This window comes from Dermacentor albipictus, chromosome 2 (genome assembly GCF_038994185.2).
Source record: "Dermacentor albipictus isolate Rhodes 1998 colony chromosome 2, USDA_Dalb.pri_finalv2, whole genome shotgun sequence".
Lineage (NCBI taxonomy): Eukaryota > Metazoa > Arthropoda > Arachnida > Ixodida > Ixodidae > Dermacentor > Dermacentor albipictus.
In genome coordinates, this window is record NC_091822.1 from 36,831,749 (window position 1) to 36,855,138 (window position 23,390).

General features: G+C 45.8%; 1 protein-coding gene across 2 annotated transcripts in view; it reads right to left on the minus strand.

The window, feature by feature from the left end:
• LOC139055911 (fatty acid synthase-like) overlaps positions 1-23,390 on the minus strand; it is a 237,530-nt gene that overhangs the window by 116,653 nt on the left and 97,487 nt on the right. For both annotated transcript variants that reach the window (XM_070533550.1, XM_070533549.1), the window contains exons 15-16: positions 15,910-16,083; positions 10,276-11,500 (exon numbers count right to left, since the gene is read on the minus strand). In XM_070533550.1, the coding sequence (XP_070389651.1) occupies positions 10,276-11,500; positions 15,910-16,083 (1,399 nt within the window). The remainder of the gene's footprint in view (positions 1-10,275; positions 11,501-15,909; positions 16,084-23,390) is intronic.

The following is a 23,390-nucleotide window of genomic DNA, read 5'->3' on the forward strand; positions in this document are numbered from 1 at the left end:
CTTTGATGTTCTTTCCGGCAAAATGGCATTTCTTTGTGTTGAGTTGGAGTCCAGCGTTGGAAATGCAAGTGAAAACTTTGTCCAAGCGCTCAAGGTGCTGACTAAAAGTTGTAGAAAAAATAACGATGTCATCTAAACAGCACAGACAGGTCTTCCACTTAAGGCCACGTAAAACTGTGTCGATCATGCGTTCAAATGTTGCAGGGGCATTACATAAACCGAACGGCATGACGTTGAACTCGTAAAGTCCGTCTGGCGTTGCAAAGGCTGTCTTGTCCTTGTCCGCTTCGTGCATGGGGATTTGCCAGTATCCGGATCGGAGGTCTAGACTAGAGAAATATTCTGCACCCTGGAGGGAGTCAATGGCATCGTCAATTCTTGGCATCGGATATACGTCTTTGCGCGTGATCTTATTAAGGGCTCGATAATCGACGCAGAATCGTACGGAGCCGTCTTTCTTGCGAACCAGCACGACAGGAGACGACCAAGAACTGGAGGAAGGCCGAATGATGTCTCTTTTGAGCATGTCATCAACGTTATCCGCAATGATTTTCCGTTCTGCGGAAGACACGCGATACGGGCGGCGGCGTACAACCGAACTGCCTTCGGTTTCGATTTGATGTACTGCGACGGAAGTGCGCCCCAGAAGCTTGGAGTGGACGTCAAATAAGGCTCTGTGTTTGTGCAGGAGTGCCAGCAGGTCTTCTTTCTGCGCAGTGGTCAAATCGGGATTTATCGCGGCCGTTAAAGCAGCGGCAGCAGTGTGATAATCAGTTGTGGTAGACAAAGGTGGTGATTCGGTGTGAAGCGGTACCAGCGAAAGAGGTTCGGTGTCAGTAAAGCATGTCACAGTAGAGCCCTGGGAGAGCACAACTGGCGAAGAAGTAGGGTTATGAACAGCGACTGAGGCTCTACCGTCCTGAAACCGAACTAGGCTAGGAGTAAGGCTAAGCCCACCAGAAATGCAGTAACCGCTCGGTGCAAGGAACACATCACCATTAATAATAGTGTCGGAAGTCAGCGTCAGAATATGCTCAGTGCCCGCGGGAATGAAACAGTCGGTAGACGTGACAAAACGCAGGCTGTGATCATTGACAGAGGACGAAGATTCAGTGTCTGTCATATGAATAGTTCGCTGACGGCAAGAGATTAATGCTGAGGCGGAGGACAGGAAGTCCCATCCCAAAATCATCGCGTAAGTGCACGAAGACAGCACGACGAACTGAATGTGGTGGAGGATGCCATCAATGAAAACGCGCGCAGTGCAAACACTGGAGGGCTGAACAAGAACTGCATTAGCACAACGAAGGGGAGGGCCATTATACGGTGTCTTCACTTTTCGCAATCGAGAACACAAATCAGCACTAATAACGGAAAGCGATGCACCTGTGTCAACCAAGGCTTCGATTCGGACACCTTCAACAAACACCAAAAGTACATTTGACGGGCGCTCCGGAGGCGTTTCACGTTGTCCAAAAGATGCAGCTTTCCCTCCTGAAGCTGCACCATTTAGTTTTCCGGGCGGTGATCGGAGGACGAAGTAGCCGGTCGTAGAGGGGAAGAAGAGCGCCGCATCGGTGATGGAGAGCGACGACGCGGGAAACGCGATGAACTGGCAGTGTTGAAGTCCTGTGGAGATGGGGAACGTGGTGGATAATAAACGTAGTCAGAACGCCGACGTCGTGGTACAGGGCCAGAAAACTGATCCCTTTCAAAGCCGTCATAGCCACGTCTTTCATCTTGCTGACGGCGTCGGCAAAACCTGGAAATGTGGCCACGGATGCCGCAGTAGTAACAAACCGGTCGAGGTGGGCTCCATGCGTTATAAGACGGAACAGGCGATGGTCTTGCAGTGATAGGATTCAGGGACATGTGCGGTGCAGGTGCCTGTTGTGGTAGCTGCTGGGGGGGTGGCGCTATAGAGGCAACCTGAGCGTACGTTGGCGTATGGATAGGGTGCGGGCTCGTGATTTGCGGGCAGGTCACGGCAGCTAGCTCTTCCCTCACGATATGGCGTAGGCCGCCACCAGGAGGCGTCAGATGGACCTCAGGAGGGTTTGACGAAGCTTGGGCGTGCAGTTCCTCACGGATGATGGAGCGAATCAAAGCACGTAGCTCGCTGTCGTTGGACGCCTTGAAATCAGATGTGTCAGGGTGTAAGCGGAGCATATGAAGGTCATCGAGACGCTGACACGTGCTGATGATGTCGGCGACGGTAGTGGGATTCAGCACTACAAGAGCATTGAATGCCGCAGTCCCAATACCCTTAAGCAGGTGGCGTACACGGTCACTCTCTGCCATCGAGGTGTTCACGCGGCGGCAGAGCGCGAGGACGTCCTCTATGTACGAAGTGTAGGACTCCCCTGAGTGCTGTACACGCTCAGCAAGCTTCTTCTTAGCGATATCGGAGCGGACAGACGAGTTCGCGAAAATCTGGCGTAGCTGGTGTTTAAAGATGCTCCAGTTGACCAAATCGAGCTCATGATTGTAAAACCATGTTTTCGCAACTCCGGTTAGGTAGAAGGCGACGTGAGCAAGTTTTGCTGATTCGTTCCAGTGGTTAAAGTCACTCACGCGCTCGTATATCTCCAACCAGTCTTCAACGTCGTCACCTGGAAGCCCAGCAAATACCGGTGGATCCTTCTGAGGGGTGGTGACTGTCCAAGAAGGGGTTCCCGCAGGAGTCGGCAAGGTGGATGTCGTGGTACTGGTCTGCTGGTCTTGCGACATGGTCGAGTGCAGTTGGTAGAGGCGGCGACCCGAGCGGAGCTCCAGGGATGTAGCGTAGGTGAAGCTGGAGAGAGACCGGGAGCGAGAGGGCGAAGGGACCGGACAGCACACTCCACCACTTGTGAGACGAGGTTTAGGCAGGCAGTCTCTTCTTTACTCTGCCGAGACAGAGCCCCACCACCAGGCCCCAAAACGATGATGATGAGTATGTACAGGTGAGAATATGAAGCGTATGAATAATGCTCACAATATATATATATATATATATATATATATATATATATATATATATATATATATATATATATATATATATATATATATATATATATATATATATATATATATATATTTATATATATATATATATGAAGCGGTCTGCGCTGGACGCATGAAAGAAGACGAAGGAACGTGCTAGGGGAGAAGTGAGAAGAAAGAAGTTGGAATAAAATGGCGGACGACACCCGTCTCACTTAGATGATGTCATTTCTGTTGCCGTTCTAGTTAGGAACGCTACATTTTGGCGCAGCCGACAGTTTTCGAAGACCAGCGATGCGGGTGACGTTTTTCGTCGACCAGGCGTCATCAGAGTCTGTTGTGTTCACCCGATACCAAGTGCACGGTGAGCCAGCGACGGACCTTCCTCTTGAAGTTAGTTCTACCGCGCTGATCAACGTGGTACTGCAACAAGCTGCAATCAGCCGCCAAGCCCTCGTGCAAACAGGATCGGTGACAGTGAATCTACAACTGCAGACACTGAGCGAACTCGTTCTGGAACCCATACGACGTGGCACCCTCAAAGAGGAAACGCCTGCCGGGAAGGTGAGCCTAGACTTGAGTGTTATGGAACTGCAAAGGAACATTATACAACAGATCGAAATAATGAGAACTTTCGTCCAAGCGCTTAGTCGAGAGCAGTCAGCACGAAGTATTGTTGAACCAGATGTTTTTGAAGGAAAATCGCAAAATGCACACTACTGGCTGTGTTTTTTCGAGTACGCCTGTGACAAGAATCTGTGGCACTCCGACGACACAAAGATTTTGCATATGCGCCGCTATTTGGGCGGTATAGCCAGAAAATGGTATGACGTGCAACTCATGGATTATGGAACAACATGTTGGGAACTGTGGAAAAGCAACTTTTTAGGGGCTTTCGAAGGCAACGCAGTAGAAAGATGGGATGCGGCACTGCGGTTCAGTTATACAGGTGGCTCTCTGCTTGAGTACTGTCTTGAGAAGCGTCGCCTGTTGTATTCTGCAGAACCGAAGCTGTCGTCTTCTGCTGTTGTAGCTTTGATAACGCAAGGGTTGTGTATCGAGATCCGTTGTCATGTCCAGCTCAAAGGTCCAAGAACGTTTGATGACCTTCTGAACTTTCTACAGACCTCAGTGCCAAGAATTACATCGAGAAGACAGCCAGATGGTAGAACAGAGCAACTTGATTCCAATCTAGAGTCGTTGCCGTCAACTGAATGTGAACACAGCTTCATAAACAAATCTCTGGGAAGCGTAAATCATGACTGTGAGGATGGTGAAGAACCAATTACCGCAGTTCACGGCAACCTACTTCCACATAATCTGTCTACCGTGCATCACAAGCCCCAGAAAAAGAGCTTCAGTGAGACAGTATATTTGGTGTCGTCAAGCTTATTGTACGCCCCCATTAAGGTAGATGGCATTGAAGTGAAGGCCCTCGTTGACAGTGGAGCTTCGGTATCTATTATCAACAAGACTCGAGTGGATGCCAGTCGTCTGCACGCTGGTAGAACATTGCGTGTCCAAGCCTACGATGGGTCAGTGACCATGCATAGCGAATGGGTAACCCTGGCTATTGAATTTCAAGGAAATGCTATTACCAGTGACGTATTGGCCATTCCCAATGTCACCTACGATTTTCTTTTGTCCCGTCCAGACATGAAAAAACTTAAGATGAACCTCTATTGGGATGACAAGGTAATGGCCGAAGACACGATGAGAACAGAAGACCCTGGTGAAGAACCTAGTGTATCAAGGCTAATTTTTCACCACGAAGACATCAAGACTAAGTACCCAGAGCTTATATGCATAGGAAGCTACCCTCCAGCAATGAAATCCCATGTCGTTCCTTTCGAGCTCGCAGATAAAACAGTGGTTCGTAGAACCCCCTATAATATGTCCAGAGATAAAAAGGTGTGGCTGAAAAAGGAGTTGCAAGAAATGTTAGACGCAGGTATCATCCGGCCTTCTGTATCCCCATTTGCTTCTCCTATCACTATTGCACCTAAAGAAGACGGGACATTCCGCCTCTGCACAGACTACCGGGCTCTCAATCGTCAAACTGAATTGATACCTTATCCAATGCCGAGAATCGACGACATCATTGACGAAACCGGTGGTTGCCATTGGTTTTCACGAATAGATCTCTGCAAGGGCTTTTGGCAGATTCCACTAAGTGAAGAAACGAATAAGTACACCGCGTTCATAACCCAATTTGACTTGTTTGAGTACAACCGCCTACCATTTGGTTGGAAAAACTCCCCTGCGTGGTTTCAGAAGATTATGACGGACATTCTGAAACCTTACCTGGGCACATTTTGCAATGTGTACATCGACGACATCATCATCTACTCAAAGACAAAGGACGAACACCGTAGTCATCTTTCAAAAGTTCTTCATGCCCTCAGTCTTGCCCAACTCAAAGTCAACTTCAAGAAAAGTGCGTTTTTTCAAGATACCGTAGTATTTCTTGGCAGGGTGTTTGATGGACAGACTAAAAGCACCAAGCAAGAATCGGTAGAGAGAATCTCCAAGCTGGTAAAGCCTTATGATGTGCACTCCCTGCGCGTTTTTCTTGGCCTTGCAGGACACTTCCGGGCGTTTATCAAAGACTACGCACTGAGAACAAGGTGCCTCACACGTTTAACTCAGAAAGACGTGCCTTTTCATTGGGACGAGAAGTGCGAAGCTGTCTATCGTGAGCTTGTAAAACTAATATCGTCGGACCCCATCTTGCGAATACCGGATTTTTCCTTGCCTTTCGTGCTGAACACGGACGCATCACATTATGCTACCGGTGCAGTTCTATACCAGAAGCCATCCAAACAAGCTGATCAAACCAAACACTACGTCGTGGGGTACTACAGCTATACCCTGAAACCCGCCGAAATCAAATACTGTACCACAGAAAAGGAAGCTCTGGCCGTCTTAAAAGCTGTGCAGTACTTTCGTACTTACCTGGAAGGTGCCAAATGCATACTTTTCACGGACCATCAAGCATTGACTCAACTTCTGAGCATGGCCCAGCCAAGAGGCCGCATTGCTAGATGGGTGAACTATCTGCAACAATTTGATTTCGTAATTTCGCACCGTCCTGGCCCACTCCTTACTGACGCTGACGCACTATCAAGATTACTTGTACAGGAATCAAGCAATAATCCAGATACCATCAATCATATTAAGCTATGGGAAGGTACAGAAGAGCTCCAGTTTATCAATGGAAGGTATCACGTACCACCAACTATGATTCCAAGGATTCTTCATCTATACCACGACACCCCTGAATCGGGTGGACATGATGGCTTCTGGCGCACTTATAAGAAATTGCTCATGAGATTCACATGGCCGGGCATGAAAAACGACATCAGCCATTACATCCGCACATGCCACCTCTGCCAGGTGAACAAAGTTAAATTCAAGCAATCGACAGACGTTATAACAAACCCTGAATATTCAAGCATCCCGTTCGAAGTAATTCATTTGGACTTCGCGGAGCTCAAAAAGAAGGGGGAAGGAGTCAAGCGAACGCAAGCTTTCTTGCTCTCCATAGATGAGTGCACACGGACGATTGCGGCTAAAACTGGCAAAGAAGACGCAAACAGCGTAATAGACCTCCTCAAAGCTGAGTGTTTTAAACACACAAAGACGCTCGTCTGCGACAACGGGCCGGCTTTTCGGAGTGCCAAATTATAAAAGTGGGCCCAGGAGCACGGCATCATGATAAAGTATTCTTCTCCATACCACCCGGCAGCAAACGGCCTAGCGGAACGTGCCATACGAGACATCAAACAGTATCTGAAGATGTATCCAGACTTTGCCGGTGGCTGGAAGTGCTGTCTCGAGGCCGCTGTGAAGCATCACAACAGATCATACACCACGAGTTTAGGCTGCAGCCCTCATTTTGTAACTTCAGGTACAGCGCCCATACTTCCTGCAGATCGTGAGCTAGATCTCCTAGAGAACCTCGAACTTGCGGAAGTAAAGAAAACTGTCAAAGAACAGGAGATCTACAAGCGCCGCATGAAGCGAAACTTTGATAAAAGGCACAGTAGCCAGATACCGGACATACAGCCTGGAGACTATGTCCTTGTAAGGAAAGGAGCTGTGCCCTCAAATTCAAAATATTGCGGACCATTTCAAGTTAATAAGACTGCATGCCAGCATGGAATATTGAAGAATGTCTGGTACGCCGGAGCCTCGGGCCAAACGGAGTGCGCCGCTATTGGAAACGTATTCAAGTATTACCCCAGGAGGTGTAATTAAAAGAAATCCGGAAGAGTGAAGCGGTCTGCGCTGGACGCATGAAAGAAGACGAAGGAAGGTGCTAGGGGAGAAGTGAGAAGAAAGAAGTTGGAATAAAATGGCGGACGACACCCGTCTCACTTAGATGATGTCATTTCTGTTGCCGTTCTAGTTAGGAACGCTACAATATATAGCCAGGATGTTGCGTTCTCGTGTGTGCGCAATCAGACGAAACGGGTTGAACCGAAGGGTCTCCAAGGTCTTGAAGTAGTACATCGCAATATATTGATGTGTGTGGCTCGATGACGATGATGGCGATCCTTGGATTTAGTGGGACATAGCGCTAACCGGCCACTGCCTGATCTGATGAAGACGACGTCCTTTGATTGATGCTGGCTGGCACCCATGTTGGCCCATGCTTGCTGCCCTTGTAAAAACGCCCTTTAATTTGTTTCGCTACTGTGGCTCCACGTAGTAATAATATATATGTACAGAGAGAGAGAAAAAAAAGGACACTTAGGTTAAAGTGCTTCCGGAAGCCACTGCATGACGCATGCTTGCGTAGCCAGAAGAAACTTCCGCTTACTGTCGTTACTGCCGCACCCAGAGGCTGAGCAGTGGCTTGCCAACAACGTTGTATGAACTGATATTCCAACAATTTTTCCTAGAAGAGGTAAATCTTCCGTAAAAAGCTACACATCCTGTGATTGCAACACGTTCCAACCGCGCCTCTCATGCTCGTAGAAGTCAGAAGGAAAGGCTGATGGCGCATCGGCTGCCACACCGTTCCTCCTCGTCCGATAAAAATGTCCATTGGCCGTGAAGTTGAGCTACAGGTGGGAGCACCGTCGCCACGTTAGGGTGGGTATGTGGTCGGTTGCAAGCATTGAAATGTACGCGGCGGCACTTCGCTGTGCCCGAGTTGACCTAATTTTGTGGTAACGAAACGGGCTAACAGTAGTGAACTGATCATATATGGCGTTTTAGTGCCACATTTTCACACTAAAGAAGCAGAACATTTCTGTTAAGTTGAAGGAAGCTCAAAGTATCATTTAACGGAGGGTCGGCACTCCACCACGCGCTCTCTGTTCTGGCACTGCTTTGCTTGCATTCGGCCTGCTCTGTTAATATTGGTGCACGGCTTACTTAATAGTACTTCCCTCTCTAGGAATGCCGCATTGGTTATGAAAATGTCTGCATCCATGTACAGCAAAATGTAATATAGCAAGTAATGCAACTCTACACCATAAATTCTATGTGTCCATTTCAATTTCTATTGCTTTTCAATTCGATGTTAAATACAAACAGGTAATGCCTTTAAGTAAACAAGCTAAGGCACAGCGAGAGGCAGTACTTCCGTAGGAGAGGCGACAAAGTTGTAATGATTCTAGGCGTTAAAGTTATTAGTTTGTTTTGTGTCAGCTAATATTGACCACTGCAGTAGCTAAAAACGCCACAATTATGAGCGAGAGGAAATTATTGTAGGCACGGTTAAACACAGAATTATTAAGTACTGCGCGTAGAGACTAGCTTGTCAGACATGATCCTCACATATTGCTTCATCTCAGGCTTCCTTTTGTAGGAGCCAGTCAATGTACAAGAGCCTCTGATATACCTGGGAGCAAAAATGAATTCACGATAGCGGCATCAGAACCACACCATAAAAAAACCCGAGGCATAGATATTTAAAGCTGATCGCGTAGCCACCTAAGTGTGTTATTTAATTGTCGTCATCATCATAATGCAGTTTCAGTGATAAAGAGTGTATGACGGAATATGATATGAGATCGTGCTTATGATTATATTTTATGTTGCTTACTTATGTTCGCGCCACTTGGTTCTCACTTCGAGGTATCGCGGAGATTGCGGAGTGATCAATGCATCATGAGAAGTGACTAAATCATGCTCTCCTCGTCTCACTACGAAATGTTCATTAGTTTTAAAAGAGTCAAAATGACCTTTCAGATGCACACGACACGCGAAGCTACAATAAAATTGGCATTACTGTGGCGACAGCAGGACGCGATGGTTACACCTCGCAGGATCGACACCTGAAATCACTGATTTTTCTGTGGGGCAAAGACAACAGCACAAGACTAATTGCTTGAGTGCATAGTCGCAAAATTCAGGACAATATTTTCAACGCCACTAAAATCTCGGAAGCAACCTTCTTTAATTATATACATGCCGTGCACCCACATGTACACACGCATTGCTAGCATACGATGCGCGGCGCAAACCACATTATCCCTGGCTCAGCCAGTACACGCGAGACGGTGACGCTGCCGAATCTCGCGGCCTATCCACACGTTCACATGAATGCGACAGTGCTGCATCGCGTTGCATTTCTATAGCAGCTGCAGTAGCGCAACCAATCCATGTAAACAGCCGTAATTCTCTTGAATAGCTAATCTCCATACCGCATTAAGAGAAGGCAGATAGAAGCCTATATGCGGACTAGTGTGGTGCGTGTAAATACTGACGTATCACCCTGATCGAGGGACAGAGTAAAAGTGAGATGAATGGAGGCGTGTGCCGGCACTCGTCTTAGTTTACAATGTCCCTCCATAGGTGGCCACCTGAGATCCTTACACGTAATGCAATAAGTAAGGCCACATAGAATGATTTACCACCCGAGCAAAAGAAATCATAAATGGTTTAGATTACACAGCACAGCCAGGATATCTTGTGCTTAAAGATATCGAAATTGCCGCAGTTTACATATCGCTACGCCGGTGTACCAATACTGGAACATGCTACTATAACTAGTGCACCGGAATTGAATGGGCATTTCTAATTGAGGCGCATTTTCGAGAGCGAGAAAAGGAATAACTCCTTGACTTTGACTCATATTTACCTGGAAGGTTATGCGGAGTATAACGGGTTAGCGATCATGTCCCGTTATTTTATCTCCCTTCACACTCCTCACACGACTACATTTAAACGCGGAAGCAGCGTTAACCTCTGCTTAAAATTAAAATTAGGGAAGTATAACGCGAGCTGCTTATGGTATTGAAGTGCGCGTTGCATTGTAGTTATCCTACTTACCTAATAAGACTTCCTCCTGTCTCCCATCGGAGGCAGTTTGCCAAGCCGAGGACGCCGCTTGTATCGTTGTCATCAGCGAGCAACCAGAGTGTGCGTCCATCAGGCTTGTTTTCGTAATCGATTGCTTTTGCCTTTAGATCCTCAATCCAGTGGAAGTTGTCGCTGGACACAGTAAAGATCTCGGGTTTCGCTTGTTCGAGAATATCTTTGGTTTGCCTCAGAAGCAGCAGCGTGAAAAAATTATTTGACTTCATACCAACAACAGTAAAACCATAGGAGTTGAACAATGACTCCCCCTCATCTTCTCTGTGTACTTGTAGCTGAATGCAGCCCATCGACATTAAAACTTCTTCGGCAGGTGTCACTGCAGTGCGCAAGGCAATTAGAATGAATCCCTGTTTTTTGCACTGCACTGAGAATTGTTGAGCTAGAATATCTAAATGGCTGTATCCCCATGTGGAAAGGCTTGCCACAAGCAAGTCAGCTTCGGGCAGTTTTTCGTTCGGAACTGCAGAGGGATTCCAGTGAAGTAGCCTGGTTCCTTCTGGAACATTCACTGATGCGAAGTGGCTGGAAGATGGGAACGCCACCGTGTAGCCAACCTTGAGCCTTGTTTTTGCCATACCAAGAAGTTCAGGAAACTTCGAAGACAGAATGCAGTGGCTTTTCGTGGTGACTAACTCGCAAACTTCAAGTTTGGTGGGGCTGGTGTTTTCGACCACAACATCAAGAAGGTGTCTCAAAGGATCTTCTTCAAAGAGAGCTGTCTTAATGACATCTTTTTCTAGTTCTTCCTTATACCTCTCCATAGCTGATTGGACGATTTGCACTAGCGAGGAATCAGAACGGTTCACCTCTTCTTGAATGGCAGTCAGGGTCTTCAGCAGCCCCTGATTCTCAGCTTTATCTTTTAGGTTGTATTTGTCTACCTCTTCCGAAGAATTGGAAATGCGCTTCCCACTTTGGAGAGACTCAGATTCTTCGCCGCAGGAGTTTTGTAGGATACATTCAGCGGCTCTGCTGCACACGTCGATGTATTCTTGGAGGCAAGCCTCTCTTCTCTGCCTGGCAGACTCACTGTCTCTATAAGGCACAAACGTGTGCTCGTTCAGTACCATGACATCTTCTGTGACACGCTGTGGAGCGGTGCTGGTCGCCAAGCCTTGCAGAATAATGCCTCCGGAACGGCATGTCTGCAGGCGTTTATCGTAGACGTAACCTACACCTGCAAAGAAGATAGGCAAGAATCCTCAGATGGAGTTGTAACCATCAAGTCGTTTGAATGTAAACACTTTATTGGAATATAGTCACTGACCTTTCCCGCGAAGTAAAAAGGCATGTTATTTGCAAGAATAAAGAAATTTGTATGTCTACATGACAGGATTTATTCATACGCATAATTTATTATTGTATTTAATAATACTGAAGAATATTGAGGATACTGAAAGCTTATTGTACCATCGGGCACGCGTACGTTTGTTTTAATGTAACGATACTGAAGAAAATCGTGCAGTCATGCCTCACGAGGTTTTCATTGCAAGCCACTTTCTTAAAGGGACCTTAAAACAATTTTCATCGAAATCGCCAAATGCATACGTAGTTCAAATACAAAGTTCAGAAAAACCTAACAATAAAAGCTACTTTAATGTGGCCAGCAAACGAGGCGTTGTTGGCAATCAAATATCGCTTCTACGCGCAAGAGTAACTGCCCAGCTTCTCCAATCGGCGGCGTCTGTAGGAGGCCGCAAAGCAAGGGAACGAGGAAGGTGCCTGCAGGTGAAGAGAATCGCGAGCCGGGGAAAGTACGAAGAGCGCTCAGCGTGCGGCAAAGTACCAAGGGGAATGTACAGGTAAGGTTGAGCGATGTGGGGATCGAAAAGCGAGGCGAAGCGTCATGGAGAAAGGAAGTAGGCGGATGCACGCTAGGTTGACCTCCTTTGCCGGTTGATGCAGGTTTTCTTTGCGATACACCCGTAGTGGTTTCTTCTCGCGTTAACATCATCCTCGCACGCCGTACGTTGTGTGCCCAAGTGAATGTGTGCGATGGTGAGCCGGCGATGGCAGCTCGATCTCACGTGGCTCGCTCTCAAGTGCGCAGTATTCCATCGCGAGCATGGCACCATGGTACCAGACGACAGTTTCGTTTCCGTGGCGTAGACTTTAGCTATGTGGGTCGGCAGCTTGTAACTTTGGGGGCGCTGTGTTCTCACCGCTCAGCTTGCGCTGAAGCAATAAAAAACACCAAGGTCACTCTGCTTACTGCTGCTGCGGCGATTCCCGAAACCAGCGTTTTGACAGCGAGTGTCCGTGGTCATCGAGTGTGAAGTGTTCATGTTTGCCTGTGGGCGTTGACACCATGCTAGGTAATTTAGATGGTAAGCGAATGTTTACAACGCGCGTTTTGCTCCGGTGGGTGCTGCGTATGGCGCGACAGCGTGAGCCATATCTTGAATGCGATCTGCGATGTGGACAGTGTAGGCGCTGAGGCACGCCAAAAGCCGATAACGCCCTGTGCGCTGTAGCACCAATGCCGTTGCCCATCATCCGTGTTCATGAAGTGAAACGCTAGTGTAACTCCTCGTTACGGTGGTCCCGCTCCTTCGTCCAAGCCTTGCACCGCGATGGTTACGACGCAACGGAAAATCTATACAAAGCTCCGCCTACTGCGCGGCCCGGAGGCGCGCTGTTCATGTTTTAGTTTGGATGCTCACATACACGCCCCTACTTCTGATTTGGCACCTACGACGTATCAAAAAGGAAGGCTATCCCTCAATTTACAGTTAGATTCAGGATGGTCTCGCCCCTTTTCTCTTCTGCAGTGAAGTATATAGCTACGCGTGGCTGTGCTTTCTCCCTAAAGATCCTTATAATTGTATTGTTTTCTTCAACCAAGTGGCAAGTAGCGCATTTCCTTTTGCACTTAGGTCTACAGTAACGAAGCAATTTCCTCGCGAAACGTTGTATTTATGTTGGCTCGTACGAGTACGTCCACAGCGCCCCCATCAGGTAAGCGATAGATTCCGCGCCGGGGACTCGCGTTCCCAGGATTCCAAGCGTAAGTAGCCTATACGGCACCGCACAACACAACGCAGAAAACACTTGCGGAATGTTCGGTAGGCCAGGATGGCAGGCGACAAAGGCGTCATTTGCATGATATAAATAGAAGCCGTACGTTGACTGAAAACGCAGTTCAATAATCACCCTATTAATCCTTTCTAGGAAATGACTCCCTCGAAGACAATCGTTTCGCAACCATCAGACCTCTACTCAGTTCACATGCCGAGCGTTCGACAGAGCATGCACCCGCGGCTTCTTACTCGCCTCCTAATGCGTATTGGGATTTGCCCACTGAAGCCGTGACGCCTGAAAGAACGCAGCGGTCAAAACAGTCGCGACCCATTCCAGACCGTAAACCAAGCAGTCGCCATGGTGGTGTTCAGATGGCGCCAGAGCGACTAGGTATATGACCATCTCAACATAAAGTTGACTGAGATGTGCTAACGGTTGACTAGAGGCAACTATTATATATCAGCGTTTGGACGAGCGAACAAAAGACAAAGGGATGAAAGTTGCGCGACCAAGAACTCTCAGTTCGTGACCGCGCAGCCGACCTTGTAGCGTTAAAACACGCAATAAAAAGCATTCTGCAGTAGGAAGATACATACCGTCACTATGCATTCAAGCGTATAAACTTTTAAAATTGTATATAGAAAGCATAGCTCAGTTGCATAGGCCAGCACTCACTCATACTCACTCTACATTACTTTTTCAGGCTTCGCCCTCACTCATGTTCCCAAACGCGTCTACGCACACTCACCGGCATTCACTAACATTCGTACTCACGTCAAGTCGTACCAAAAGCACTCCTTTATGTTCGCACTCGCACCTACTCGCTCGCGTTCATACACACACCTATTCACACATACTGGCCCTTCCTCATGCTCATACCTACACCCACTTGCACTCCCTCACTACCTACTTATGTCGACCTGCACGAAGGAATGACATTCACTGACGTACACAACCACTCCTATTGACACTCACAGGTATTCACGTTCATACTCACATTCATACTCACGTCCACTCAAAAATACCTGCAGTCACTCGTGTTCATACTCACAGCCATAGGTACCCACTCACGTTTATTCTAACATACACTCAGGGGTACCCACGCAATTGTGTTTCATACTCAAGTCTACTCGCTGTTGCGTGCACTCACCCACGTTCATACTCTACGTCCAGTCGCACTCATCCGAATAAACTCAGGATCAGGCTCATTTCGCACCACATTGCAATTCACGCTTACTCATTCTCACAGGTGCTAACTCACGTCCAGTAAAAGTCACTGGCGTTCAACGTCTGTTGAAACCTCGGACACTCGAGTTCTTGGTCACATCAGCTTGTGCTTATCGGCACTCACTCAAGCTCATACACGCCTCCGCTTACACTTATTCGCGTTCGGTAGCATCCATGTTGATGCCAATTCGAACCCAATGTTGGCTCTACACACGCTCACTTATATGGCCAACACTCACTAGTGTGTACTCATGTCCACCTAACTGTACCTTACTCGCTAGCGCTTATAATCTGACCCCCTCATACGCATTGGCACTACCTCCCATCCACTCACGCCGGTCGTCCCTAATTCACACCTGTAAAGTGAGGGTCAGTATTGTTATGAATCAGTAAGATGACCTAGGCAAGCCACGCGTGCTGGTGACGTAATGTGCGCAGCATAATTTCAATTATGTAGAGCAATATTTATGCTTCGCATCGGCTTCTAGAGTGCTTCCGCTATACTTAAATTAGGCAGGGGGGTAAGGGAATAGCTTCGCCACAAAATATTTATTCCCTTCTAGTGCTTAAAGTTAAGAATTACAATTTTGGTTGCTACGTGCCAGAAGAACATATCACATAAGTAACGCCATAGGCGTCCAGCGATGCCCATGCAGCGCTGCAAGGAAGCGAGCACTACGCCCCCGTCGTAGCAATGAGCACAAAGTGAGCTGTACGCTAGCGAAAGTACTTTGGCCAGTATGAATCCCCTACTTTCGGTTGTGTTGCGTCATAGTTAATTCAGGGCATTAGAAACCTTGAAAGAATTTTCAGGCCTTCCACGCTGCACACTTTAGGGCAGGCAACGGAGTAAGACGAAATAGGTCTAGAATATTCGGATGTTTCGGCACGCTGCAACTCGCAAGTACAGCGAGCATCGTACGACATCAGTTTCCTTCTAAGCGCTACTGCGCTCTATCGCAGCTAATTTACCTATGCTAAATATGTGTCTACATAATGTCAAAGCGAACAAGTCTCTCTGCGTGTCTGTCTGTCTCTCTCAGTCTATCCGTCTCTCTTTCTGTGTGTGTGCGTTTATGTGCGTACGTGCGTGCGCGCGGTGTCTTTTTGTTTTAAGTTTCGTCAGTCTTTCTCGCGTAAAACCATAATATTAAAAAAAAGTACGACATTGTTCCACCTTGGCACACAATTCTGTCTCAGCGCCATCTTTTGATTAACCTCCCACTATTTCCGTTGCTTTTCTGCCTCTTCTTTTGGAGTGCAGAAATACCACAGGCATCATTTCAGCATTTATTACCTGTTGTTCAAATAATACAGCTTGTATGGTCTAACACCCACCTGCTTCCGTTGCCTTCCTAGTCATCTCCATGTGAACGGCTGGGTCAATGCGGCAGGAAATTATCTTTACGGGAAGCTTCAGCGCTCGTTTGGGGTACGCAAGGCTACTACTGTGAATCATTGCGTCTATGAATGTAATCCAGTTGTTGTCCCACTTGAGCACGCCATTTGGGCCTGTAAAGGAAAAAATCAGAAACTTGACTGCCCTATTAAGAGTAGAGAAGTGTAAACTGCAGATACCTTGTAACAAGCTCATTGAACAACCACTGAAGTTTAAGCGCCCATCATGTACCCTTCATATTTCATTTGCCGTTAAGTATATGTTATCAATTTTTGAGACTACTTGAGGAATGCGCATTCCACCACAGCTATCACCTAATTCTGCACTCTTATTGGCAATGTATTTACTGCCAAACAGCACTGTATTACTTGATCCAAGCAAACACTGATCAAGGTTGCTTACCTCAGCACTCGGTATTTTTGATGCTACTCATATGTTACAATGTTACTCATATGCTACTGTTTATGCTACTCATATGCCACCTTTAATGAGGTGGTAGCGACCGCCCGTCACTTGGTTGTTTGTCCCCGCTCCTGGGAAACCCAGTTTGTCTCATCATGGGGATGGGGATCGTTGCCCCTTGCTTCCGTCGCCGTGCCTCGCCGTGGGGGTCATTGCCCCCTGCTTGCCCGACGGGATGTCACCACCAGACACTAGCCAAGCCTGCTTTTACTTTTAAATAAAGCCAGTCGACTCTCCGTTCTCAAGCTGTCAAAATGTGTATTGCTTGCCTCCGCTAAACCGAGCTCCGAACAGCCTCAGAGCGTGATATCGCATGCAGAAATTGAATTATTCCTCCAAATTTCGCCACAATGTTAGCCGCGTGGTTTTGTTCGGTGACTCTTGGCCTCCTCACTTTATCGCTCTAGAGTACAGCTAATTTGGCCAAGATGTAATTGTGCCGGTTTCTTCGCCAACGTCAGCGCCACAATACAACTTCAAGGTGAGCTGTCCCGGAGGAAATGTGGCTTGCTTCGTCGATAACCAATGATGTCTCGGAAAGAATGTTTAAGAGTATGCATGTAGTTATTATTTTGGCATATACGTAGACATGAAACATCGAGGTGTGTTACTAGGACTAAATGAAGAAAGGAAACGTAGACCTGCTTATAGCTACCGCCCCCCCCCCCCCCCTTGCAACGTCATACCAACTTTCCCAGTGAGGATAGTTCGTAGGAAGCGAAATGAACACCAGTAAGGATTTTTTATTATTGCACTGTATGAAAAAAAACGCCCCGCCTTCTGAATTTTCCCATTTGTTGTGTTAACTGGTCAGCGGTACCTAGGAGCACAGCATATAGCTACAAATGATCCTATAGGTAACCCTTGTTTTCAGTCTAAGGCGTGAATAGGTAGACCGCATGGCTGTAAAAGTGTATCAGTATGAATCACACACATCTAATATAGTTAGGCATATTGTCTCAGAATGATGGACTTCGGAATGATCAGACACGCTTGGACGCATGACTGCGAACTATAACAAGAACTATGTGTCCATTAGGAAAATGTCCATGCAGTTAATTTATCGACGAAACGACGGCTTTGTAGTCATGTTAGGATAAGTAGAACTCGAGGAGGCCCAAACTTCAGCCAACGAATGGGAATCTTTTTAGTGTCTTTATTCGTTAGGAGGATACGACCAAGGTCCTTTTCAACCTGATGGAGTTACCTTTTAAACTGATATGACCAAGGCGAACCAGCCATGACACCCTCTGAAATTTGTTACCAGAATTCGTTACTAGAGGCTAAGAATATCCAGTAAGTAGAAAGAAATTAGGAAGCTGCAAAAGCTTCCCCTAGATACGGATCATTAACTTAAAGCAATGGTTTAAAGGAGGATTCCTGTATGCTACCTTTGTGGTAATTCGGGGTACCGGTGAAAAACAATACAAAACGAAACAAAGCGCGTGTTAATGCGTGCTACATCCATTAGAGTTACATACATCGAGAAATCAGATGTTAAGGAAAAACCAGCCGAATAAATAAAACAGCTGCTTTGCGGGGCAATATTAGGCGAAGTAAAGCATATATCGGCTGCCCCAACTAAATGCTATCCCCCCTTCCCCCCAAAGTATAACTGAAATTTAGGGCAACGGCGCTCTTTACGTGCTGATGGGCGTGTTACAAAAGAACGAAGCCATAGAATTGTTTTCCCACCTACAGTGGCGTTTATGAGAAAGAAGCTGTATAAGTAACAGACAGGCGCGTTTTCTCGTGCGGGTGCTTCGTTGTCTTCTCATGGTTCAAGCATTCTACCTATAATATTCACATGCCGTAACATACAATCTTAATTTCCTATGTCCAGTCTATTCAGATGCTTTATAGCCTGTCAAATTTTTACAGCCAAGGTGTATATGGCTAAGGTACCATGCATTTTATTCTCCGTGAACAGAACTATCGTCAATCGATCACACCCCTAAAACATGAAAAAAATGCAATGGCTGATAGCCCCGTAAAGCAGAGGCTACAAGCTCCCAGCGAAGTGAAGCGAACAGTGCTTAAACTCCTAATCACGAATTGCAACATGCACAGCAGCCTGTCAAAAACTGCCATGATCAATAGCTCATAACCTCGTGAGCAACGGTTCATACCCTCGTAAGCAAGCAAAAAAAATGCAACCACTCATAGTCCCGTAAGGTTCCTAGCTACTCACTTTGCGTGAATTAGCTGAGATGACACTACCCCTACTTACGTTGTGGGTGATTTCAAAGTGGTTGTGTCGATAACAAAAAGGGAGCCGTGTACGCGTTTTTTTTATTGATATGATATAAGGAGATGTTGACGAACAATGTAACGCGCTGGCTACTCCTTATCGCTTGTATGGTTTCCATCATACAATATACAGCGTTCAAGATTACATATCAACTAACCTTTTCACACAAGCACCAGGAGTTATCACGGAACGTTTTCACAGGAAGGCTGTTACGTAAGAGACACATGGTACATACACTATACAAGGTAAATGTCTCAACAGCTATATATATAACGGCCTCAAAAATAATATGATACTGTCTGCTAATAACACTCTCGAGTCAGCGGGTTGTAAATACATCGTGTAAATACATTATCACGTATAGTCAAAACAGAACAGTCAACATAACGTAATTCACAAACACATGCATATTTACAGCGACATTGAAATGAAAGGAACAATAAAAGCGTTAATAACGTCCAATAACGCAGCTGCCTTCAAGAAAAGCCTTTAGTGCTTCTAAAGCACTCTTCTGCAAAGACGTTGTTGGCCAAGGACCCAAAAGTTTCTGTAAACTGAAAGCATGTGGTCTAATTTAATTAGGGTTGATTTAAGTCGACATATTGGTGTGTCGTGATGTGGGCAGTCTAGAAGGAGTTTATACTTGTCTTCGTCTACAAATCCACAATCACATTCGGGGGTTTCCGCACGGCCAATTCTGTACAAGAAATGCTTCGCGTAGGCAGTGCATAGCCTTAATCGATGAATAAGGGTCTCCATAGTTCTGTCTAATGCCAATCACAATCTGAATTCAATGAACGAATCAATACATATATAAATAAATAAATATATATATATATATATATATATATATATATATATATATATATATATATATATATATATATATATATATATATAAAAGTCCGAGCTCTCAGGATTATGGTCAAATCACGCGTTCCTACACATTTTCAAAGACGTTGTCCTCATAACGCAGCGTAATTCATTCTTCGATATTTAGAGTGGAACCGCATCATCTTTGATGCGTGCTTGTCATGCTGCTTCATCGGCTGCTGTGTTGCCAGGAATGTTACAATCCCCTGGTATCTGCTGCAATGTTATTGCATGTTTCGCTTCGCTTATCTTTGTGAGGTTTTTAAGTGTTTCGTATATTATACTATCACTGAATGTTTTCCCTTTTGTGCTGCAGACTGATGTTAGAGCCACCTGTGAATCGCTGAAAATTACTTATTTTTGCTCATCTCTTACTGAATATATAAATTTCATCGCACATAGGATTGCGAACAGCTCAGCCATTGTGGGCGTAAATGATTCTTGTTTATTGAGGTGCGGTATAATGAATGATGAAGTTGAAGAGGTTGCTGTACTGGAGCCATCTGTATAGACGTGTGTGTATCCTGAATACCGCATGTATATCTTGTAAAGTGCTAGTTGTTGAGCAGCTTGAATGAACATGACTCTTTTTCTGAATATCCCGTCTACTGGCAATTCGAAGTTTGGAACTGTAAGCAGCCATGGAGGATATTCGACGTCTGAGTTCCAAAATTCATTTTTTTGGCAATATATGAAAATTTTATCGAATTCCTATATGAAGATAACTTCTGCCTCGTTTCATTATATCCAGAGCCAATGGGCGGCTTTTATGGTACGTTTGAAGGCGGACATAATGTTGGCATGTTTCTGTAGTCCGCATAACAGGAAATGGTGATTGGTGAGTCTCAGCCATTACATCGGAGCTAGAAGTCGCTCGTGGAACTCCTAGACACATGCGTAGATCTCTAGATAAAAGTCTTTGATGTCGCTCATCTGACGTGCGGGAAAGTCCTTGTAGGATGGGCGCGGAATACGCAATGTTTGTCGTATTAATGCATTGTAAACAGCTAGTATGGACGATACTGATCCGCCCCATGATGTGCCCGCAAGACCGCGGAGTACAGTCACTATGGCATTGACCTCATTTTCGAGCTTTTTTATGTTGGGTGCCTAAGATAGCTGCAAATAAAGTATTATACCAAGAAATAGATACTGTGTGACAATCATTAGAGGGTGTCCTTCCAGATTAAAAGTGAAATTTTTACCTGCTTCCGAGTGAAGGGCAATACAGCTGTTTTTGCGTATGATAGAACCATTCCTCTCTGTCTCAAAAATTGGTTAATGATATTTATGCCGTCTTGCAATGCCATCTGAAGTAGTTGAGCATTAGACCCAGATGCCCAAATCATCTGCATACAGTGAAAAATTTAACTGTGATGGGAGTCTTCTTGTCAAATCAGTCATGAAACCGTTAAAAAGAAAGGGGCTGAGTACTCTTCCCTGTGGTACTCCCTGTTTGACAACAAGTTCAGGCCTCTTTCCTTAAAGCATCTGAACAAATATTTTCTGACCCGATAAAAATTCAGAAATGCGTCGCAAGGACCTGCCAGAAAGTCCAAGTTTTAAAATACTTAACTGAACATGAACGCGACTAATAGTGTCAAATGCCCTCTTGATGGCATGGAATACTGCTATCGTCACGTATCCACTGCACGCACGGGTTCCACACAGGTTCCTATGCCTAATATTGCATCCATTGCGCGTCTATATTTTCTAAAACTAAGTAGTTGGACAACACATCCGTTTTATTACACCACCATTGAAGTCACGCCTTAATCTTTTTCTCTATTACTTTGCATAAACAACTTGTCAAACTAACTGGGTCGAAGGATTCAAGGCACAAGGGCGTCTTACCTGGTTTTAAAATTGGTATGATTCGAGCGACTTTTGAAGAGTCAGGTACAGTTTCTTCTGTCCATAAATTTTTATAGATCTCTAAGAGAGCATTCGTACCTGTCGGTTCGAGGTTTCTTGGCATATTGTACGTAATGCCATCCGGCCCAGCAGCGGAATTTTGACGACATGATGCAATTGCAGATTGAAGCTCGCTTAATGTGAAAGTATGATGTAATTGAGGATGTTGGGCCGAGTAGCAAGCTATAATTTTGTGCTTAGCTAACACTACCGAAATATCAAATTCTGCACTTTGCGATGAAAAAGCAGGTGTGAAAATAAGCTCACAAAATTCGTCTCGTGTCCACGTGTCCCGAGCTACAGCGAGAGCACGAGATGGGAAGCTCTGTGTTACCGGTCCACTTAATGAACAAATTACTAGAAAAATTTGTGCGATAGAAGTGTAAGGAGACAGCGCGCCGCAGAAATCGCGCCAGCGCCGTTTGCCTAAGTTTTCCATGCGTCTGCGCATTACATTATGTATTTTCTGAGTGTTTCTGTATACTTCTAAGCTTCCGTTCCGTCAGTACGCTCTTTTGGATCGGCGTCTGATGGCTCTTAGCTGCTCACACTCTCCATCAAATGCAGCATAATCTTTTGGAATTGCGGCCTTCTTTGCGCATATGTTCGTACTATCCTGCAAAAATTCTTTAGGTCTTTACACTTTTGCATGCTGATTAATTTGATCCGTTAGGCGGTACCGAAAAGCTTGCCACTTGGTTAGTCTCCTGTAACGCCTGATATCATAGTGCATGCTAGGGATATATAAAAGGATTGGAAAAATGATCACTTCCGCGCGTTTCCATATCTGTTGTCCATCCCACACCATTCACTAGATCATGTGAACACAGGGTAACATCTATGCAGACTGAATAATTATATCCACGAAGAAATGTTGGCTATCCATCGTTTAAAACAGTCAAGTTGCATTTATCTGTGGCGCACTCAATAAAGTGGCCACGTCCATCACAATGATCACTTCCCCAGAAGAAGTTGTGTGCATTGAAGTCGCCACACATGGATACATTAAAATGAGCCATTTTGAAGATATCCACTACCGCTTCTACTGAAATCCGGTTTGAAGGCTGTAGATGAAGATTAATCACTGTTATGCAGAGCTTATCGAAGGATACTTTACATGCGATGAATTCCGGGAAGTCTAAATCACTGGATTGAGTTTGATAAGATGGTAGGTCCTTTCTGACGCACAGGAGCTCTATGCTAACAGCACCTTAACGATAAGTCTTGTAGATCACATAATTTGAGAGGCGAAAGTCGTTATTGATTCCCGCTTCTTGAAGGAAACGTATTGGAAGGTTGTATTGCACAAGTAGATTGCGAAAGTCCGCACACTTCCTTCGAAGACTGTTGGCATCCCACTGAAATATGGAAACATTTTTGTAGCGGTTATTCGTGTACTGCCTGCCGCAATTTAGCCCGCATTGTTGGCGCAACAGTGCTTCCAGAGTCAACAAGGCTTTCACTTTGGGTAGGCTGTTTGCTTCCGGCAGAGCAGACAGGATTGCCTTAAGAGCTGCGAAAAGCATTTGCAAAATCAGTTGTCACCGATGCGGTGTTATGTTCGCTACTAGCTGGCGTTACTACTGCACTAGGTGCATAAGGTGCTGAGAAAAATGTGTGCGAATATTGGAGCATTCTTGACTATTACTTTCTGCCTGTTGCCATCTGGGTTTCCGTAGCATTGATGCATAAGACTGGGCGCTTGACTGTGATCCTCCTGACTGATGTCTTGATTGCACTCTTGGGTGTTCTGTTGCGAAGGAATAGCTTGTTGGTTCTCTTGCCTGTGGTGGTTGCGGTGCCCTCTGAGGTGGGTGATATTGCACTGGATGTTGAATCTAAAGGTTGGGGGCGAGTTCATTGCGTGGCGGTTGTCTTCCATGGATAAGTTCCAGGATAAGTTCCAGGATAAGTCGACGG